A 19,540-nucleotide genomic window follows, 5' to 3' on the forward strand; every position below is an offset into this window, starting at 1 on the left:
GGTCATAGAGTGAATTTTGGTAGCTTGAATGGAGAACTGTGCTTCAGTGCACTGAATAAAACTTCAAGAAAAGGAAATGTTAATAACTCAGTAGTATCCTTAGAAATATGATTGAGCTGTGCTGCTTTGCTTTTTTGTGAATTTTAAATTTGATGTTCTTACAAATTATATCTGTACCGTTGAAGTACATAATCCTTTCACTGTTTGGAAAGGAATTACTCAAGTTTTAAAACAGTTTTCTGAGACTTTTTTTTTTTCATATATATGTAGGCATTGGATTGTCCACTTTGTGCTGGTGTCTCTTTTCTACTTCAGAAAAGATAGGTTTGCTACTTGAAAAGCCAAGTTGTGGTATTTTACAAATACCCTGTGATTTTCTTTGACTTAGTAAAACTTTGTAAGTTGTTTTGTGCTGTGTATTTTATTGCAGATCTCTTATGTTTATTTCTCATTCATGATACTCCAGGATTATAGGGATTTGCTGATACAAGGACGGTCAGTAAGGATATCTTTCTAAGATTCCTACTAAGATTTCAGCTTACTTGTTAAATCATAATGTGGCACCTGCTCCACATGCCAGTGGCAAGGTTTAGCATCTACACCTGGATGCTGTGATCCCACATCACCAGGAGCAGACACAGCCCCTCTTGGGAAGGGGGTGCAGGCTGAGTTGCTGATAGTTGCCAGAATCTATGTGTAGCCATTCTTTTTGGAAATTGAATTGTGTGATATTTATTTTAGGATTTGCCCAACTGAAAAACAAGAGAAAAGGCAGATCTGAGTGTCCAGGATGTGTGCAGAGGCCCAGGAAATCAAAGATGCTTCCTGTGGAACATGGGGTAGCTACTACCCTTGGTGCTCTGGTGTCCCCAGGGTGTTGCCTGCAGGCTGACAGGGTGGCAGGAATTCCTACAGCAGCAGGGGCAAGGGGGGTTGAGGTCTCCAAAATCCAGGAGGATGGAGAATTCCTACCTGGCAGGGGGTTGAGGTCTCCAAAATCCAAGAGGATGGAAGTTCTGAGTCTGCTTGCTTTTGCTTAGGCAGAGAGAATGGATGTGAGAGTCACCCATCTGGTTGTCACTGGTCATAGGTGTGTTCTGAGAGATCCATACACGAGTTACAAACATCCTGGCATAATATTTTACACTTTTGTCACATCATTCTGTGCAAGGTCCCATCCCCATGATTCTGTCCCTGGTTTCCTTCACTTTGTGTCATACCATACCTGGTTCTGTCACACAGCTGTGTCTGAGAGGAAACATTATTCACTCAAAATTCCACTTTGTCACAGTTTTAAGTAGTTTATTATCAGTTTTTCAGTGCACACAGCCCCTCCAAAAAGAAAAAAAAAAACAAAAAACAAGAAACCACTAAGATTTAAAATTGACAATCATGCCCTGACCCAATTTTCTTTTGTATCATGTTACACCAAGATGTACCTACACACTGCTGGTTGCATGTTCTTGTAGTGTACTCGTAACTCTTAGTTGGTGTTTGCGCTTTGCTTTTGTTTTTTAAATTAACTGAGAGCTACATTTTCAAACCTTAAGGAAGTGTTTCAGTGGCTTTTTAGCTGCAATTTTGAAAATGTAAACCTTTTCCTTTGGCCTTGTCTTTTTGTGCCTTTGACAGGTTTTCACACACATGTTGAAGTCAGTAGATTTTTAGCCCATAGCTTTGTCAAAGTCTGGTTACATATTAATATGTACATATTAATACATGTGCATTTTGATGAATTGTCAAATCAAAATTGACCCAAGTGACCTTACTGCCAGTCTAGCTGCAGCATGAGATGTTAGTTCGTAAGGAATAGGCAGCAGGGAAGCTGAGACAGAAAGTAGCCCAGCATCAAGTGCATCAGAGAGAAATGCAGGGAAAAGTGCCATGCCATTTGAAATGACAATTACATTGTCATTTTCATTGTGAACACTTTTAGGTTCTATATTGGCTGTGATCTTTGTACTAACTGGTATCATGGAGAATGTGTTGGAATCACAGAAAAGGAGGCTAAGAAAATGGATGTGTACATCTGTAATGAGTGTAAACGGGCACAAGAGGGCAGCAGTGAGGAGTTGTACTGTATCTGCAGAACACCTTATGATGAGTCGCAGTGAGTTCGGATAAGAACCTCTTATTCCATGTCTAGGTAGCAAAACTGCTCTGACTGTGCTTTCCTGTTCCTTGCAAAGAGTAAAAAACGAGTTATTCTGCATATATTGTATTCATTCGTAATACAAATTGCTTTCCAGTAATTGTCTCCCCCTCCCAAATGTTTCTGTTCAGTAAATGTTTAGGAAAAGTCAAGTCCCTCAGGGCAGTCAAAATGTATTGTGGTTTTTATTTTTAACAACAATCTACTAAAACACCATGTACTTTAAATTGGGATTTATTTTATTATTTTATTTTATTTTATTTTATGGGATGGTTAGAAAGACTAAAAGACAAATACTGTATTTAGTGGATTTTTTTGCGCTTTAATCTGATCTGGCTGGAGAATATAATTTTAGCATGGGGGGGGTATATGGTTGGTGTATGAACATATATGTGTGAATTATATGCATCTTTTACTGTAAGGCTTTGTGTCATAGAATACTCCCTCTGTATTCAGTTACAAGGCTGAAGCTTCCATATGAAAAGTGCTTGTATGGAGTGAAACAAGCCCTAGTTGTAGTCCAGTTTGTGCAAAATGCATCTTGAATTGGTTTGGATACTGGCTGGGTGAGGCTTCTGGCTTTACACTGTTCCTTTCATCTCTAAAGCAGAGGAATTATTTTTGAAATCCTGATTGCTTGAAAGTATAAAATTCAGGAATGTGAAGTGGTCCGTAAATACAAAAGCAGTTGGAGTAGAGTTTGTCACTCTGAAATCTGATGTTACCTGTTGTCATTAATCATGCCAAGTATCTGCTTGTGTGCAGGGGATGGCAGGTGTATGTGTTTAAATGTAACCTGGACTTGAAATAGATGAAGGCACTGACATTTGATTTGGCTCTTGCAGATTTTACATTGGCTGTGACCGATGTCAGAACTGGTACCACGGGCGCTGCGTGGGCATCCTGCAGAGCGAGGCAGATCTCATAGATGAGTACGTGTGTCCCCAGTGCCAGTCCACAGAGGATGCCATGACTGTGCTCAGTCCTCTCACAGATAAAGACTATGAAGGGTTGAGGAGGGTCCTGCGCTCCTTGCAGGTGAGGACAAGGCTGGCAGCACCAGGGAGTGTGACAGACCCAGTGGGTCTGGGAGGAAGGGGTGATTTCTCCGTATTAGCTCTGAGATTTGGGAACAGCAAAGCTGTGCCACTGTGTCAGCTGCAAACCTGCTTGGTGTTACTGTGCTGTGGAATATTTACAATAATTAATAAATCTGCTCCTGAGTAGGTGAAACAACAATCCCAGCAGTTAAAGGCTTTTAAAGGAAGCAGATTTAGAATCCCAAAAGGCAGAGTGGGAGTACAACTGCACAGGGTATTGGAAGGTGTAGTGTTCTGTTCTCAGATCAGTTTGCTGTGGGTTGTGATCCACACTTCCTTACTTTAATGGAGTGTTACCAGATTTCAGGAGTGTTCTCACAGGGGATCATTATCAGCATGTAAATGATGGCATCCTCATAATAAGAATTATGTACACTGTCTGATATTTCTGGTTTGTCTGTCACTCCCAAATAGGATTTTCTGCTACAGCTATAAGGAATTTTTAAGAATTCTGGTAAAATTCTTAATATTATGGTAACAGAAATCCTGTAAGTAATATTTTGCATTGTCCTATGTTTTACAGACATTTATAAAAGTATATTAATTTTAGGATACTTGAAAGTTCTCTCAGTAAATTCATTCCATACTTTTCCATGCAGCCTGTTCAGCACAGTATCCTGTTATGTCTGAATTTCAGTTTCCTGTTTTGAAGCCCAGCTGCTGGGTCACTGACATTTAAAACTTTACCCAGTCATCAGATGATGGTTCCTTTTAATATAATGCTGCACTTCTTCCTGAAATTCAACGCCAGACCCCAACAGATAAAAGGATGAAAATATTTACCTATTAGGATGCCTAATTTAACTTCATTGTATGTTTTTGTATGTTGTCATCCTCTCCTGTTTCCTTGCCAGGCTCACAAGATGGCATGGCCGTTCCTAGAACCAGTAGATCCCAACGATGCCCCAGATTATTATGGTGTCATCAAAGAACCAATGGGTAAGTGCTGTTGAGAACAGCCTGAGTGAGTGACTTTGGGCTTTAGAATAACACATTAATTTCCTGCTGATCACTCCAGCCATAATCTGCAAAATACACAGGTTAGGCAGGTGAAACACTGTGATTCTCACTGATACATTCAGAAGTTCATGAGGGCTGTTTTATCTACTCTTAGGCTGACTGCTTCACCCTAAATACTGCCAGTCTTACAGATGAATGTGGAAGTCAGTGCAATAATAGGATAGAATTCATGTTTTTAAATTTCTTTATTTAAAGAGGACAATTTTCTTCTGTCTTTGTAATGAGCTCCTCCTCCAAAGGTTGGGATATGTACTCCAGAGGCTGAGGAGGAGGTGATGCTATGGAAGTGTGACATACACCTTAAGAGATGGAGTTCAAAATTATCTTCATCTTACTTGATAGTAAATTTTGTATTATGTGTAATTTGTCTTTAAAGCTGCAGGGAAAAAAAGAATTCAGATGTTGTGAAAGTGGGCAAAGTGGAAGAAGAGATGCTGCAGCTTTCCAGTGCTTTACTCTGATCTTCTTAGAGCTCACCAGTTAAAACTGGATAAGCACTCGCATGTGAAACCTCCTGGGAAAATCTACCTCCTGACAGAAATGGTTTTGGGAATGTTACTCCTTTCCTTACAGTATTGAACCAATACCTTTTCAGATCTCTCAGTGAAAACCAGTGTATCATTTGAGCTTTCTCACCTACTCCTTACTCATCCTAGAAATAGGAATGTTCAGTTTAGTATCTTGGCAAAATGTTGTGGTATGCTGACTGAAAATAATACTTTGTTTAGGGATTGTGTCCTTTCCCATTCCAAAGTTTTGGACTGTGCTGTTATAACATTGCTGAACAGCTCTTATTCCATGATGGATGGGTTAAAGTTTATAAGGAAAGCTCAAATAACAGTATTATTGATGGAGCAGGCAAAAGTGTATTTAGCCCTTTCTGACTTAAGTAGGAGGAGAAGACATTTATAATACAATTAAATCTGGGTAAAATACACCATGTAATCCAGACCTACCTGCAGTTCTTTGCACACAGTCTGGCATCACTGGTGTTTCAAAATAAGCACCTCAAGGCATTTTCCAAGGGCAGATAGGCTAAAAGTAACATTAGACATTTACACAGCTATATTTATATTTGAGAGGTTTTGTTCCTCTCCCTGTTTTTAATTGACATTTGCATTAAGATAGGACAGTTGTTACTCATATCACCATTCCTGTCTCCTTAATGTGTCTGGTCAGTAAGGATGAGAGCTCAGGCATTTTGCATGACCCTATACTTAAAATATTTCATCTGTGCCATGTGTAATGTGCACATGCCCATGAGAATTGATAGTTCATTCAAAGCAAGGCAGGAATTCAAAAAATAATCAGTAGGTGATGGTTGTTACATGTGCATGTGGATCGTAATTGTCTGACCTTGTCCCTTCATTTCTTCAGAAAAAGTGGGAGCTCCTTGCAAAGGTTTCCCCTAGTCATGGTGATTCTTGTATGTTATTGACTTTTCCTGCACACAACACATTCATGCCTAAGTGTCTCTTCTGAGGGAGACCTGCAGTGACAACCAGCATTCCTGGGAAAGCCTCTAATCTGAACAATGCTTTGTTTCCCACAGTCTTGACAATGTAGATTCCTGTTTAGGATGCAAGTCTCTCATTTAAATAATCTTTGGTTTCTTTAAAGACCTTGCTACCATGGAGGAAAGAATCCTGAAACGCTACTACAAAAAGGTCACGGAGTTTGTGGCAGACATGACCAAAATTTTTGATAACTGCCGTTACTACAATCCAAGTGACTCCCCTTTTTACCAGTGTGCAGAAGTTCTCGAGTCTTTCTTTGTACAGAAACTAAAAGGATTTAAGGCAAGCAGGTAAGCTGGAGTGTTCCTAACCACAGGTGTTGTGTTGGCCCCTGAAATCTCCTTTCTAAGCTTATCTTGTATTTGCACAGTATTTACTACTCCATGCACTTTCCTGGAAACTTTTGTCAAAATTAAGGCTTAAATATGATTTCAAGAAGGTTACTTTGGAATGTTTATTCAAAATGAGCTGTTAAAAATTTGGGTGGTGTCGTGAATTTGCAAAATTTGAGTGATATGTCAACTCGATGCTGCAGAAAATAATTTCTTATCAGGGCAAATATTGTGTCTGAGTTGTGCTGATGTTCTATTCTGCAGTAAATAATTCTCATGCTAATTAAGAGACAATCCTGCTGTGAATTTTATAATCCAATGAAAGAAATTAAATTGCTTCAGTGTTACTCCTTCTCTCATCTTTTTATCATTTACCACCTTTGAAACACGGCAGTAAGTAAGGTTTAAAGTAGGGTATGGAAAATGAAACAATTCAAAATTTACCTTTCAGAATTAAACTTTTAATTTTTTTTTTTTTTTTTTTTTTCTGAAGAAGGGCTGATGTAGAGGTTTCCCTTACATAGACATTCCTGAAAAAGAATATGCATTTTTCTTTCCAGTTCAATACCGTAATAATTTTTGTCAGGTAATTTTCAACTCATGTTTGTGTCACTGCCATTAGCTGGGGCCCCAGCACTCCCTGTGCTTGCACACTGATTTCACTGTTGCATCTTATTTGTTCTTGTTTTTCATTTATACCATCCGTCTTCTTTCTTTTCTTGCAGATTGTGATATCTTTAGTCTGAACTTTTTAACTGGAATCAGAACTGGATGTTGGGGTCACTTTCTTTTATTGTACAATCCAATGACATTAAACTGCCCTAAAAATCCAGATCATTTGTCTAAAAAGTAGATGTTGTTTTTGTTGCCAGCAGTCACACTGGTGAACATAACTGTATTAACAAAAAAATTGTTCCGTTCCTCAAATACTGTATCAAGAAAAAGGAAAAATTCATCATGGAAACCTTGTGTTTTATTGTTTTAGTTTAAGTCACTAATAAAACTGTGAATGTCAAAGAGGAGTTTTGCTGAACTCTGCTTAGCAAAAATGTGATTTTAACATGCCTGTTCAGGTTTTTTTTTCCTATTAAGTTAATCCAGAGACTTATTGAATAAATTTAAGCAAAGTAGACCTTATTATAAATATTTAAAACTAAAAATGTCTTTTTGCTTTCCTTTTGGTGGACTACTATTATGTAAATATGTGAGTACAACTGATTCAGGCATATCCCAGTGACACACTGCATTTTACAAGTACTGAAATATTTGTATTCTGGAGGAGAAAATGGGCTTAAAATTCAGAGCAAGAATTATTATTTTTTCTGAAGGGGAAAAAAATAAATGACAGCAACATGGTGATTATTCTCCTATTGTGATTTATTTTTGGCAACACCTAGCAGCAACTGTGTTCTGCAAACTGAAGGGTGCTTAATTCTTCACTTTCTTCTGTATTCTGCAGGTCCCATAACAACAAACTGCAGTCTACAGCTTCTTAGAGTTCAGCGTGTTAACCAAACACACGAGCAAGGATCTGGTTGTCTGACAATTTTTAATTAAGGAGCCAGATGTTTTTAGTCAGGTTATCCTGACAAGACTTGATGTAAACTGTGTTTTTATTGGTCACAACAGTCAAATTATATTCTTGGCTTATTTTGTCCAAAGGACAAAGAAATAAAAATCAGCAGCACCACTTTCTTGTCAAGATCAAATTGTTGTACTATTGTGGCAGAAGCAGGAAAACTGTTTTGTTGAAGGAGAGAGAGAAAGAGAGCAAGAAAAAAGATACAGTAAATGGGGTCACGTTTAACTCCATGGAAATGCCACGTCTGTTCTTCAGTGAAGAAGCTGGTTTAAAGTCCACACAGAAAACTTTGACTGTATTTATTTATTGTTGCAAAAAAGACGCTTTTTTATTGCTGCCCTCATTTGTCAGCTAATTATTTTTTCTTATGAAATCCAGCCCTGGTTCCATGTAATCCATTCTGTATCTTAACATGATTCCTGTAGGTAAAAGTACAAGAAGACCTCTAGATGTCTTTTCTTTCTATGAAAGGAGCTGCTATGTACACATGTGCACACACACAGGACTGGGAATCAACAAGGAGTTTATCATTCATGGTAGATAAAAACAAGCTTGCATACAATTTGGGCTGAGTGGTCATGGACTACAGACTCTGTTGCCTTGAATATAACAAACAGTACAATTTGTCATTTACTCTGCACCAGACTGAACTGAGTAAAATCTATTTGAAGGTATCTTGTTTGTAAACATTTGTCAGATTCTAATTTTTTTTTCTTTTGTATTAAAATTCAAAATATGGATGTATATGAAACAAAATAAATGGAGATCATTGTTCTCCCCACAGCCGTAGGTGTGTTTGAGTGTGCGCTGCCACGTGTGTGAGACACTTTGGGGATCTGTGCAGGAGTGTAGGGATTGCCAGGAGCAGGGGTGGGAACAGCCAGGACCCGCCCGCATTCCAGCCCTGTGATCCCGACCAGACAGTGCCCACAGGAGTGTCCAGCTGGCACAGGGCAGGAGGTGTCTGTGGTGCCCACAGGAGTGTCCAGCTGGCACAGGGCAGGAGGTGTCTGTGGTGCCACAGGAGTGTCCAGCTGGGACAGGGCAGGAGGTGTCTGTGGTGCCACAGGAGTGTCCAGCTGGGACAGGGCAGGAGGTGTCTGTGGTGCCACAGGAGTGTCCAGCTGGCACAGGGCAGGAGGTGTCTGTGGTGCCACAGGAGTGTCCAGCTGGGACAGGGCAGGAGGTGTCTGTGGTGCCCACAGGAGTGTCCAGCTGGCACAGGGCAGGAGGTGTCTGTGGTGCCACAGGAGTGTCCAGCTGGGACAGGGCAGGAGGTGTCTGTGATGCCACAGGAGTGTCCAGCTGGGACGGGACAGGAGGTGTCTGTGGTGCCACAGGAGTGTCCAGCTGGGACAGGGCAGGAGGTGTCTGTGATGCCACAGGAGTGTCCAGCTGGGCAGGAGGTGTCTGTGGTGCCACAGGAGTGTCCAGCTGGGACAGGAGGTGTCTGTGGTGCCCACAGGAGTGTCCAGCTGGGACAGGAGGTGTCTGTGGTGCCCACAGGAGTGTCCAGCTGGGACAGGAGGTGTTTGTCAGGTGTTCCTGCCCACTGGAGCTCAGTGATCTTTGCCAGGTGCTCTGGGAATGTGGACACTCTGTAATTGTGTCCCTGGGCTGCCTCCGTGTTTCCTATGGGGGCAGCACTGCCAGGAGGGATGAACCAGAGTCCAAGAAGATGCAAATTGTAGATGAGGAGGTTTATTTCCCTGTGTGTGACTGACTTGCTCTGGTACCTGTCTGTAGGTCCCAGCCCTGGTTTCTCTGCAGCTCCTCACCCACCTGACCAGCTTTTGCACTAACTCACAGTCAACTTCTGTTCTACCAGTGGTCTGGGATTTACCTGTTTTATGGATAAGCTCCTTTTGGGTTTAACCTCACACCTTGCTATGCAAGAACCTCCTCTGTTATTTTTCTTTAAAAAAGATGTTGCTACTGACCACCCTTTCTTACACTTCCAGCTCAGGTGTTCAGGTTCTTCTGGGGGGATTTTATCTACTAAAAACCCATGTGTTTTTGTACATACATTGTTGTCATTTAACCAATCTGTGAAAATTACTAATTGTTCAGTGTGGAAACAATAATCCATTTATGCTTCTGAAAATCAAAGAAGAGTAGTTGCATTTAGGTTATGTTGTCCTTTGACGTTTTAAAAAATGCTGCATATTGTAAGCATTGTGTTTTAATGGGACAAGGAAAAATCTCACCTTTAACAGCACTGGGACATATCCTGCATCTCATCCCAGCATTTCTGTACTATTATTCGTACCTAAATTCATATTGACATGATATAAACCTTTCCTACCTGTAGGCAATAGATTACTGTTTTTAACAAATTGTGGCAAACTGAAGAGTACTTTTTTGTACCTTATAGGACACATCATCCTAGACAAATAAAGTAATGTGTTTGACATGGATTTGGTGGTGTTTCTAATGAAACAATGATAATGTTATTGGATATAGGTCTTGGCTTTGCCAGATCATATGTAACTGTGAATCAGGTTGTTTAGGGAAGAAATACATACATGCAATTTAATGCTGCTGATTAATCACCCAACCCAAACCATTCTGTGATTCCATGAGAACCTGTTTCAGTGTGTTCACTTGCCATTGGGCAGGTCAAGGTACTTCTCTGGATTTACTAGTGGTGATGTTTTATAGTTAAATGGTGTTACAGAAAATAAATCACTTGTAATTAATCCCCACCTGCCATCAAGCATAAAGTTCATAAGATTTGTGATCTCTGCTCAGTCCTCGTCTTCTTTGTATTTTATAAATTATTGCAACAGTTGTTTTGAAATGGTCATATATTGTAAGATATGGATAATGTGAGCTGTGCCAGCTTGATTTTCCTTTTCTGTCTCCTCAAATTTGAAGCAATTATTCTCAATCTCAATTTAGTTTGTGCAAGAGTTAATTGGAGATTTAAAGTACAGTAAGAAGTTGGGCTTACCCAAAAGCTTCGAGTAAACTCCTGGACAGACAAGGTGAGAACAGTTATTCCTTTACACCCAGATTTCTGTGTGGTGGTGGCAGAATTTTCCATATTTATCCTGTTGGAAAGGAATTTATTGACTGTGAGGTACCAAAATTACCATGGCAGCTGCTGAATGTGCATGCCACCCAGTTCCCAGTGTGGTTATTGCTGGGAGAGTTTCGGAATAGCAAGTGCAAAACTGGACATCCCCTTGATCTGGGAATTGTTGTTGTTCAGGAGGTGTGTTTAGTATGTGATGAGCCTGGTGACAATAGTCCTGCTCCTGCTCCAGCCCTGTCTCAGCGGGGCTGTGACACACAGGGATTTGTTGCTCAGCTGCTGTGGGAACATTTTAAGGAGGGACCTTCCAATCAAGAAGGGAAAGGTAAGAGAACTTGGTAACACAGGAAGAGAACATGGGATAAATCACTTTTCAGGCTCCCAGAGCAACATCTGTATTCCAGTGTTTTTTGTCAGGTATGGGCACTGAACTGGGGCTTGGGATGTCCTTAGCACTGGTGTCCTGTGCTTGTTTGTCCCTTCCCAAGGACAGGCCCAGGGAGGCACACGCTGGGTTTGTGCCCACACTTCCCTGGGCTGGAGCAGGATAAGGGGAATGGGGCTCGGCTGCTGCTCCGGGCAGGGGATGCCTGGAGGAGTTGCTGCTTAATCCCTGGACTTCCCCTGAAAATAGAAACAAAGAAACTCGAGATGCACATGTAACCCTTCCTCCTTCTGTCCCTCCCAGTCACTCGAGAGCTTTGATTCATTGCCAGAACAGTCCTTCTGCCAAATCAAAACCCCCTCAGGTTTTCTCAGGAAAATTCCATCAATCCATGCTGTGTTCCATGCAAAGTCTTTCACATACCAAAAGTGAGACATGGTATTTTTTAGGTAGGCTCATGCTGTGAGTAAATTTCTATCCTCCAGTAAGAGCCTTTTGTGTCCCAAGTAGGGGATGTTTGCTCTTTGTATTTGCTCCACGTCAGGAAATATTTGATGCAGCGTAGCCCATCCCATCCCCTGCTCCGTGGCTTTTCAGTGACACTAAATGAAGCTGCAGAGGTGTGTGACAAGGACAGTGTGTCAGAACCACCTTGTTTCAAAACAGAACATGCTTCCATAGAAGCCACTGCTTCTTGTGGCAGGTCACATATCACTGAGTATGTGGGGTTTAGAGCTGTACTGCATTTTTTACATTTCTTAATATAAATATGTATCAAATCCTTAGCCAACTTGTCACACAAAGAGGTGCCTTTCTGCAACATCATTACGTAAGGTTTTTGGGTCTTCCAGAACCCTGGAGACAGTGAAAGGAGAACATCATGAGCATTTTATTAGTTTCTTTTACAGACTTATTATTTGCAAATACTGACTGGGAACAACAAACATCTCAATTTCACCACACTAAGGTAATAAAATATTGTCTTTTTGACTTAAAAAGTAACTTTACACTTGTGCAAGTACAAGCTTCGCAATATTTCTCCTGAAGAATGGCATTCAGCACTGCTCTAGAACAAAGTGCCCTGGCACACCCAGTGTGTGCAGCCTGTGCTCATTTTGCATTCCCTGCACCATCACTTGTAAATGCAACTGGGCATTTGTGGTTTGCAGTTCTTGACTTGCTTTCAGTCAGTATGTTAATATACTCAAATTATTACACTCTTTTCTGTATGCTTTGTGTGAACACCCAGCTCTGCTGGAAGAGCGGTGTAATTTTCCAAAATACCATAGACATGGTTGAGGAGACAAAAATAATACAAATGGTACTTAGTGGTGTTGGTTTCTCTGAAATCAAATGCATTAGGCAGAACTGTGAAAGCACAGTGAACATCCTGTGTAGATAAAGCTGTGGTATCATTTAATGTGTTCAAGGTGAGGGGTTCAAAGTGCACTTGTGGTGTACTGAGGACGACACTGCCAGAATTTTGCATTACGGTTCCTACAGATCATTCGGGGCACGCTGCAGCGGGGGAGCACCAATAACCTGGTGCTCTGGAAGCAGCTGGAGCCAATTCACGGCCGGTGGGTTCCGTGGGGTGAGTTCCGTGGGGCCTCTCGAGGCCCCGGCGTTCGCCGAGCACAGGAGCGGAGTGGGGCTGCGGGAGCGCTGCCCACGGCCGGCTGTGCTCCGAGGGGCATCCCGCTGCTCCCGCGTCCTGCACGGAGCCCCGGCCTCCTAAGGACACTTGGAGCGCGCTGCCCTCACCCTGAGATCGCTTTTCCTGTGGAATCTCCTCACGAAGCTGCCGCCGCTGCCCACCCAGCCGTCCCCCGGCCGCAGCCGCCCGCGCAGCGCCGGCAGCAGCTCGGCGGGCACCTGCCGGCGCTTGTGGTAGATGTGCCCCATCACGATGTACCTGCTGCCTGCAACGACACAAAGGAAACCAACAGGGCTGCTGAGCCTCGGGGAATGAGTTGGGGGGCACTCCGAGGGCACTCTGTTGGGAACAGAGTGGAGCTGTGCCGGTGGAAGCATCCTGAACACGGGGCTTCCACTGCACCCTGAGCTCTGCTGGGACCTGGGGGTGGTGCTGGCGTGGAAGTGATGATTTACTGTCGGGGGGAAGGCTGGTATTTGATAAACTTGCGCTTAAAAGGAAAACTGAACGACTTACAAAGGCATCAGCTTAAGCTCTTGCTTGTATTGTTTTAGGAATCCTGAAAACTTGCCTTCATTTTGGAACGGGATAGAATTAAGAAAGGGCTATGCTGGTACCTGACTTCCTCATGCAGTTGGTTCTCTTGTGAAAGTTTTGAGAAACTTGAATGGGAAAAAAGGCCTCAACTTTAAGTAAATACTTTTCTTCCAAATTTTCCCAGCAACCCAGGCTAAGCCTATTAAAGTAAGGCAGACTGAGATTGCAGTGCATGCAGAGGAATAGCAGAATGGATTTAGCTGGAATGATTTACCAAGTTTAAAGTCTGGACATGGTTTACTGCAGTTTAAAGTATCCACAACCAAGATGTGAACTCGGAAGAAGGCGGCGTCAGGAGTGACATACAGGCGACTCATCTTGTACAATCCATCACTGTCTGCCAAGAGGGTAATCCACTGGACTCCATTCCCCAGGCTTTCCAGGTTATAAACAATTCCATTCACTGCTGTTTTAAGGGAGAGGGGAAAATAAGATCAAATTTTATATCATGGCAATTTTCAGGGTATGTGTGAAGGCTGTCATTTGAAGTGCTGTAAAGGAAGTGTCAGCAGGAATCCTTTGGCTCAGGAGTGGGCAGTGGGAATTACTTCAAATAATCACATTTGGTGAGGTCACTGCCTGAAGTTTTGCTGCTTTGCAAAACTTGTTTACAGGTTTGAGATGTTTCTTAGGGAAGAAAGCAATGGGTTCAGTACCATTCAGTACCATATAAAGTGGGCATATTTACCTAACAAAGTAAAATTTTCAAATTTAAAACTTTCCAATGAAGTAAAAAGTCAAGCTGGTAATGAAATACTTTGGCTTTTGAAATAAAAGGCCCTTGTCATACCAAGAGACAGGGGCACAAGTAGGTTGTGTTGGGAGCTCAGACATTCCCTTTATGCTGTTCTCCCAGTTTCTGACTCTGGCAGAGTTGAGTGCAGGGGTGGGAAAACAGCTCTGTGTTAGTGGGGCTACTGCACCTGGTGTTACACCTGCCTCAGGGGGAGAACTCTGATTCAAGTCATTTATTCTTTTATCTGCACTGTAAATGTAAAGCAAGGAAGAGCTCTCTCTGATCACTGCCTTGGAACCTTGGCTCATATGTTGTTCAGACTTTTTCCAACCTGTCCTTTCAATTTAGGAGCAGAGCTGTTTTTTAAGGTCTTGAACACACAGAGGTCAGGTTGCTGTGAAGCCCATGTTGGATAGGAATGTGTGAGAGTGGTAAAAACCAAAGCAGGACAGCATTTGTAGAAAGCACTTCCTGACTTCTCCATTTAGAGAAAACAGATGTCTCCTAACGTGTTTATGTTCTACAAATGGAAACATCTGTTACCACTGGGTTTGTATTTTCCTTATCTCTTAAAATACTGTGAGAAAAAGTTGGTATCTGTTTCACAACTCTGTAAGCACAAGGCAGGGTTTCAGTCAGAAAATGCTTGTCCTTAAACAAAGTCTGTACAAAAATATTAGGCTGTTTCCTGCCACCTTTAGTTACATCAGTGTGAACACAAGGATTAAAGACACTGAATCCTAAGGAACTTCAAGAAGAATCCTCGCTAGAGAGAGAATCACAGTCTTCTTTCTGTTTGGTTCACCATTTTATTTTCATTTCAAACCTCCATTCCCAAAATCAAACTTGCTCTAAATGGTAAGAGATAAATAACCCAGCTTCAATGTTAAATCTGAGAGTATCTAAAACAATTAGTCTTTTCAGTTCCATTGACCAGTCTCAAGGACACTGTTCCTCCAGAGGAAACAGAAAAAAGGGCAGTACTAGCCCAAGGTAGGGAAAAGGTAATGTAAGTATGTTTATGAAAAATTGTGGTGGGTCCTTTTTGAATACTTGGTAATTATTGGACATACTGTATCCTAATCGCAGTATTTTAAAAGTAGCAGTGCAGTATCAGTGCCAAGGGGACAGAAGGTGCTCTGTCCCTGTGGGTTGAGGGGGAGGGACACCACCTACCAAACTCGCTGGCACAGAAAGCCTCCACTTCATCCCGCTCCTTCCTGCACTCGGACAGACACACCTCCTCCTTGTCACCACCTACAACAGGAGCACAGCCTGAGGGACAGCAGGGGCCCTCTGGGGATGTCTCACCCCACTGTGCCCCAGCCTCGGAGAAGCTCTGGGCAGCCCGTCCCTTACCTTTCCTCAGCCCGCCCAGCTGCAGCGAGCTGGGCGACCAGCGGTTGGTGACCCACGAGGGGCCGGGGACGCCCCTGGAGGGCTCGGGCTCTTTGTCGGGCTCTGCCTTCCCCGCTCGGTTGAGGTGGAGCGGGGCGTTAGCATCACTGCGCTCCGCCGTTGCAGGGCGCGGAGCGGGACGCGCTCCCGGCCGGGACGGCGCCTTCGGGCGGGGGGCTCGGCCGCCCACGCTGTTGGCCCCGGCCCGGCGCCGCCCCCGGAGCCCGAGGCGCTTCCTCGGCCCTGTGCTGTTCTCCAGGGACGGCTCCGCGCCTTTCTTCCTGTCGGCGGCCAGGGAGGGCATTCCCGGCGCCATTCCCGTTTCCCTGGCATTCCCGCTGGCACTGCCCGTGCCCCGCCCCGCCGCTTTCACCTGAACGTCAGCAGCAGCTGCTGAGCTAAAAACATCTTTGCTGAGAGCCTGGCCGGCTTTCTCAGCATAGAGCAGGGATCCTACAGGCAAAAAAAGGAGAGAAAAATCAGTGTTTTAAGTCTTTTATTCCAAATGTTTCAGAATGGGAAGATTTGAGGCTCTAACCCATAAGTGAGGCCTTCAACAAGAAGACATAAAACTAATAAATAGTTCAATAGATGAAGCACATTAGAGCTCCTCGTTCCTCTACTCAGATATTGATGGTCCCGTACAGGGAATGCAGCTGTGTGAGCAAAACAGGAGATTTGCATTTTTACTTTATTATTGTTTCAAATTAAAAACAAACCCTTTTCTCAAACCCCTGAATCTCCAGGGAGCATCTGAGGAAACAAGGTTCACGTTGTCATTTGGGATGCTTGTTTAAGAGACCATGACAGCAGAACTATTTGGTTTTCCCATCCATGGGATGCCTGTTGACAATGTCATCCAGACTTCAGTAGCTTTGGATGCTACTGGAAAGGTCTTTATCCACAATTTTGGATCTCTGACTTGAGCATGTAGTAGCAGTAATTAGGCTAGTGCTGCTGAGTAATAATTATTTCAGGGCTTTGCTTAATTTGAGAGGATATTTGAGAAAGAGAGGAAGTGCCTGGGAGTCCAGGGAAAAAAAATAACTTAATGGCACTGTTCACAGAAGCTGGGCAACCACCTACACTTTCATTTATACCTTCACCTTGATCTCTTGAACCTCACAAAGAAAAATTACCAAAATGTTTAGCCCAGCAGGAGAGGAACTTCCCCCGGCAGTCTATTTTCCTTTTCCTTTAGACCTTCCCTGCAGGCTTGGAGTGAGCCAGCAGAGTTTTCACACAGCTCACCCACACACAGCCTCTGTCTGGTGTTCACGGCCGTGGTTATTCTGTGTAGGAGGCTGATCCCAGCTCCTCGTGTGAAAAGAGAGATTTGACATACACAGATGAACAACGTCCTGGTTTATCTCCTATAACTGACTCAACTGCTGACCTTGCCACTTCTCCCCCTGTGCTCTCACCAGCTGCTGTCATGGGAAAGATTCCCTGATATTTGGGCTGGCCACACGTAAAGTCAAAAGAATGTCCGTGGAGAGAGGGGTGGAAGAAGTCCAAGCTGCCAAAAGCAGCAGGCAAGGGGGGTTTGGAGATGGTTCAGTGTGAAGCTGTGCCCTCTGAACAGGTGTCTCAGACTTGGGTGTGCAAATAAACTCTTCTACCACTTTATCACGCCTTCTCAGTCACGGATTGTATCAAGAAATAGTTCATTTTTCTCTACTCAATCTGCTCAGGACCTTGAGGTTCCTCCTCCCGTACCAAGATATTCCTGTCTAGTTGTTGCAACCTAAGAAATATGACTGCAACATAACCAAATCTCAGTGGAACAGATGTAAATGCTATTTCTGTTCTGTCAGTGAAGCACTAAAACCCAAATAAATCCATTCAGGACAGCTTGCTGCAGGGACCCAGGGCACACTGAACATGTTAAAGTCAGCCACACATCTGGAGTTACAGGTGGTGGGGACTAAAAGAGAAAGGTCACATACAAATTATAAAAATCCCAAATGCAGAAGCAAATCCAACTTCACCTGCCACTGGTGGCTGGCAGGACAGAGCACCAGCTCCCTGCCTGCTTCTGCCAGGCGCTCTTAATTCTTCCCAATGCTGGCAAATTAAATATTGCAATCTACATTCCCATTGCACAAACATGTTGAAATGTTTCTTTCTTGAGCCCTCACCTGCTGAAAAGGCTGCAGGCTGGGGGGCTGCCCGAGCAAGGGTTTGTAGGAAAGTCCTTAGCCTCCCCTGCTTCCCGAGGCAGAGCTGCCCCAGCCCCACTCCGAAGGTAACAGACTTACCAGAAGATGATCTAATGACAAAGCAGAGGAGCCAGAACACTTGGGTTGTCATTTTGAAGAAAAGTTTTTCCAGACTCAAAATGAGCTGGAGTCTTTTATGCCCTTCCCCCGATCCATGCTAATGAGAGGCAGCCTGAGGGGAAACGGGAATCACTCTCTGGACAACCCACTGGAGCAAGACCAAGCTGCTGCCTCCACCAGCCCTGCCTGGGAGGAATGTGCTCCTTCCCATCGGGAACAAGCCCCTGGCTGCACCACCTGAGTCCTGGGAATACACACCCACACGTGGTTCTGGCAGCAGATTTTTATTTTGGGGAGTCTTGCCCTCCTGTGGCATTCTGTAGGGAAAAATCATCGGGAACAAGGCTGGTTTTGCTGCCTGTGGAGAGCTGTGTTCTGGGGGGGAACCGGGAGCTGCTGGAATACACCAGACCCGGGGACACGGGGGCTGTAAAGGATATGCATGACAATGGAACATATCTGGGGATTTCTGGTCACCTCCAGTGATATAACTGCTAATCTCCTCTTTTAGTTTCAGGAACCAGTTTCAGTGATTCTTTTCAGGCTGAAAAATGCAGTTGTGACTGTCTAGTCCAAGGGAAAGCTCTGCTGATCCCACACAGCTTTATTTTTAAATCTCTCTTTGCCATCATGAAGAACTCTGCAAATTTTCACACACCAAGCCAACCCTGATTTGGATTACTGAATTAAGAAGGCTTATTTCTAAGTGACCTTATTGCAACACAAGATTCCTATTGTGACAGTTTAACTCAGCGGCTGCTGCTGGGTGCTGTGGAAGCTGTTCATGATTTTAAGGGACAACCAACAATTTAAAACTACATAAAGGCACCGAAAGGCTCCTGAAACCCACCCTTGACAGAAAATCTAACCCTCAGCCATGCCTGTGGCATGGGATTCAGTGTTGCTTAGTTCAAGCAGTTTGTTTTGTCCTGCCTTAATTAAATATTTCAATAGGATTTCCAGAAGCTCAGGGCTTTGTCTCCAGCAGCCATGGGCAAAGATACAGAAAATTCACCAGAATAGTGTGGAAAATAAAAGACATTTCACCACATCTATTACTCAAGGAGTTACGTTTCTACTGCAACACTCACTTACTCCCTGTTTCCCTCTGTTATTTGAAACATTTTAATTCCAGAACTATCCCAAGATAGCTATTACGGGAATAGGAATGTAAATTGAGGATGAAGGAGAGGAGGGCTCCTCCATTGCTTTGGTGAGCAGCAGGTACCTGCAGCAAGCAGAAGCTGGAGTGTGAGTGCTGGCACTGGGGAGGGAGGAGGATGGATGGATGGATGGATGGATGGATGGATGGATGGATGGATGGATGGATGGATGGATATACACACACGTGAGCATGCCACAGACCTGTATTCCAAGGATTTTTCTGTTGAATTAGCTGGTGGTGCAATTCAACCCTCATTCATTACGGCTGTGTCTGCACTCTTTCCCCAGACTTTACTTGGACAGGATCTCCATTAAGAGCACAGCAGTGGTGTTTGGAGCACTCCCGGCATTCCAGCAGCCCCGGGGTGCTCGAGCAGCGGAGATGGAAAAGCTTTCCCAGCAGCGCTGGGCAAAACCGGGACCAAAGCCACATCCCTGCCCGGTGCCCCGCGGCTGCTGCTCTCTGGAGGGAGCGGGACCCAGGGATGCCCGCAGGAAGCGCAGCTGCCCCCGCGGGTCGCGGAGCGCGGGCAGAGCGGGCCCGGGGCAGCCGCGGTAAAAGAGTCGGGGGTCCCGGGCGG

General features: G+C 43.8%; 2 protein-coding genes and 1 long non-coding RNA gene across 16 annotated transcripts in view; 2 read left to right on the plus strand and 1 right to left on the minus strand.

Annotated features, from left to right (window-relative positions):
• The window catches only part of BPTF (bromodomain PHD finger transcription factor), a 51,767-nt gene extending 43,281 nt beyond the window's left edge, over window positions 1-8,486 (plus strand). For 7 of the 10 annotated variants that reach the window (XM_021537125.4, XM_021537085.3, XM_021537107.3 and 4 more), the window contains 5 exons: window positions 1,937-2,110; window positions 2,998-3,190; window positions 4,107-4,191; window positions 5,893-6,079; window positions 7,581-8,486. In XM_021537125.4, the coding sequence (XP_021392800.4) occupies window positions 1,937-2,110; window positions 2,998-3,190; window positions 4,107-4,191; window positions 5,893-6,079; window positions 7,581-7,617 (676 nt within the window). In that variant the 3' untranslated portion in view covers window positions 7,618-8,486. Of the gene's footprint in view, window positions 1-1,936; window positions 2,111-2,997; window positions 3,191-4,106; window positions 4,192-5,892; window positions 6,080-6,846 lie in introns of all 10 variants that reach the window. The other 3 variants (XM_085556686.1, XM_021537116.4, XM_021537144.3) reach the window with 3 other exon arrangements.
• Window positions 8,487-8,631: 145 nt separating this feature from the next.
• Window positions 8,632-9,346, plus strand: LOC146765817 (uncharacterized). 2 transcript variants are annotated; one of them, XR_014949302.1, is made up of 3 exons: window positions 8,632-8,663; window positions 9,110-9,149; window positions 9,232-9,346. It is a non-coding gene; the product is annotated as an uncharacterized LOC146765817 (long non-coding RNA). The 2 variants fall into 2 exon arrangements; XR_014949303.1 differs by lacking the exon at window positions 8,632-8,663 and adding an exon at window positions 8,883-8,980.
• Window positions 9,347-11,993: 2,647 nt separating this feature from the next.
• Window positions 11,994-19,341, minus strand: C18H17orf58 (chromosome 18 C17orf58 homolog). 4 transcript variants are annotated; one of them, XM_085556694.1, is made up of 5 exons: window positions 19,161-19,341; window positions 15,475-15,966; window positions 15,292-15,372; window positions 13,594-13,785; window positions 11,994-13,047 (listed from the first exon to the last, which is right to left on the minus strand). In XM_085556694.1, the coding sequence occupies exons 1-5, from the start codon at window positions 19,213-19,215 to the stop codon at window positions 12,860-12,862; spliced, it is 1,008 nt and encodes a 335-aa protein (XP_085412820.1). In that variant the 5' UTR covers window positions 19,216-19,341; the 3' UTR covers window positions 11,994-12,859. The 4 variants fall into 4 exon arrangements, with proteins under 4 accessions (XP_085412820.1, XP_085412821.1, XP_085412818.1 ...); XM_085556695.1 differs by lacking the exon at window positions 19,161-19,341 and adding an exon at window positions 17,775-17,965; XM_085556692.1 differs by having other exon boundaries at window positions 12,519-13,047; window positions 13,686-13,785.
• Between the last annotated feature and the right edge of the window lie 199 nt (window positions 19,342-19,540).

The sequence above is a fragment of the Lonchura striata genome, chromosome 18 (assembly GCF_050655825.1).
Source record: "Lonchura striata isolate lonStrDom1 chromosome 18, ASM5065582v1, whole genome shotgun sequence".
In the NCBI taxonomy this organism is placed as follows: domain Eukaryota; kingdom Metazoa; phylum Chordata; class Aves; order Passeriformes; family Estrildidae; genus Lonchura; species Lonchura striata.

What these genes read in the sequence shown, in the direction of transcription:
- C18H17orf58 (XM_085556692.1), bottom strand. Translation starts at nt 19,215, where the DNA reads ATGAGGGTTGAATTGCACCACCAGCTAATTCAACAGAAAAATCCTTGG. An exon ending in GAAAAATCCTTGGAATACAG is followed by an intron (nt 15,967 to 19,160) that starts GTCTGTGGCATG and finishes TTTTGCCTGTAG; the next exon opens with GATCCCTGCTCTATGCTGAG. An exon ending in TTTCTGTGCCAGCGAGTTTG is followed by an intron (nt 13,786 to 15,291) that starts GTAGGTGGTGTC and finishes CCCTTAAAACAG; the next exon opens with CAGTGAATGGAATTGTTTAT.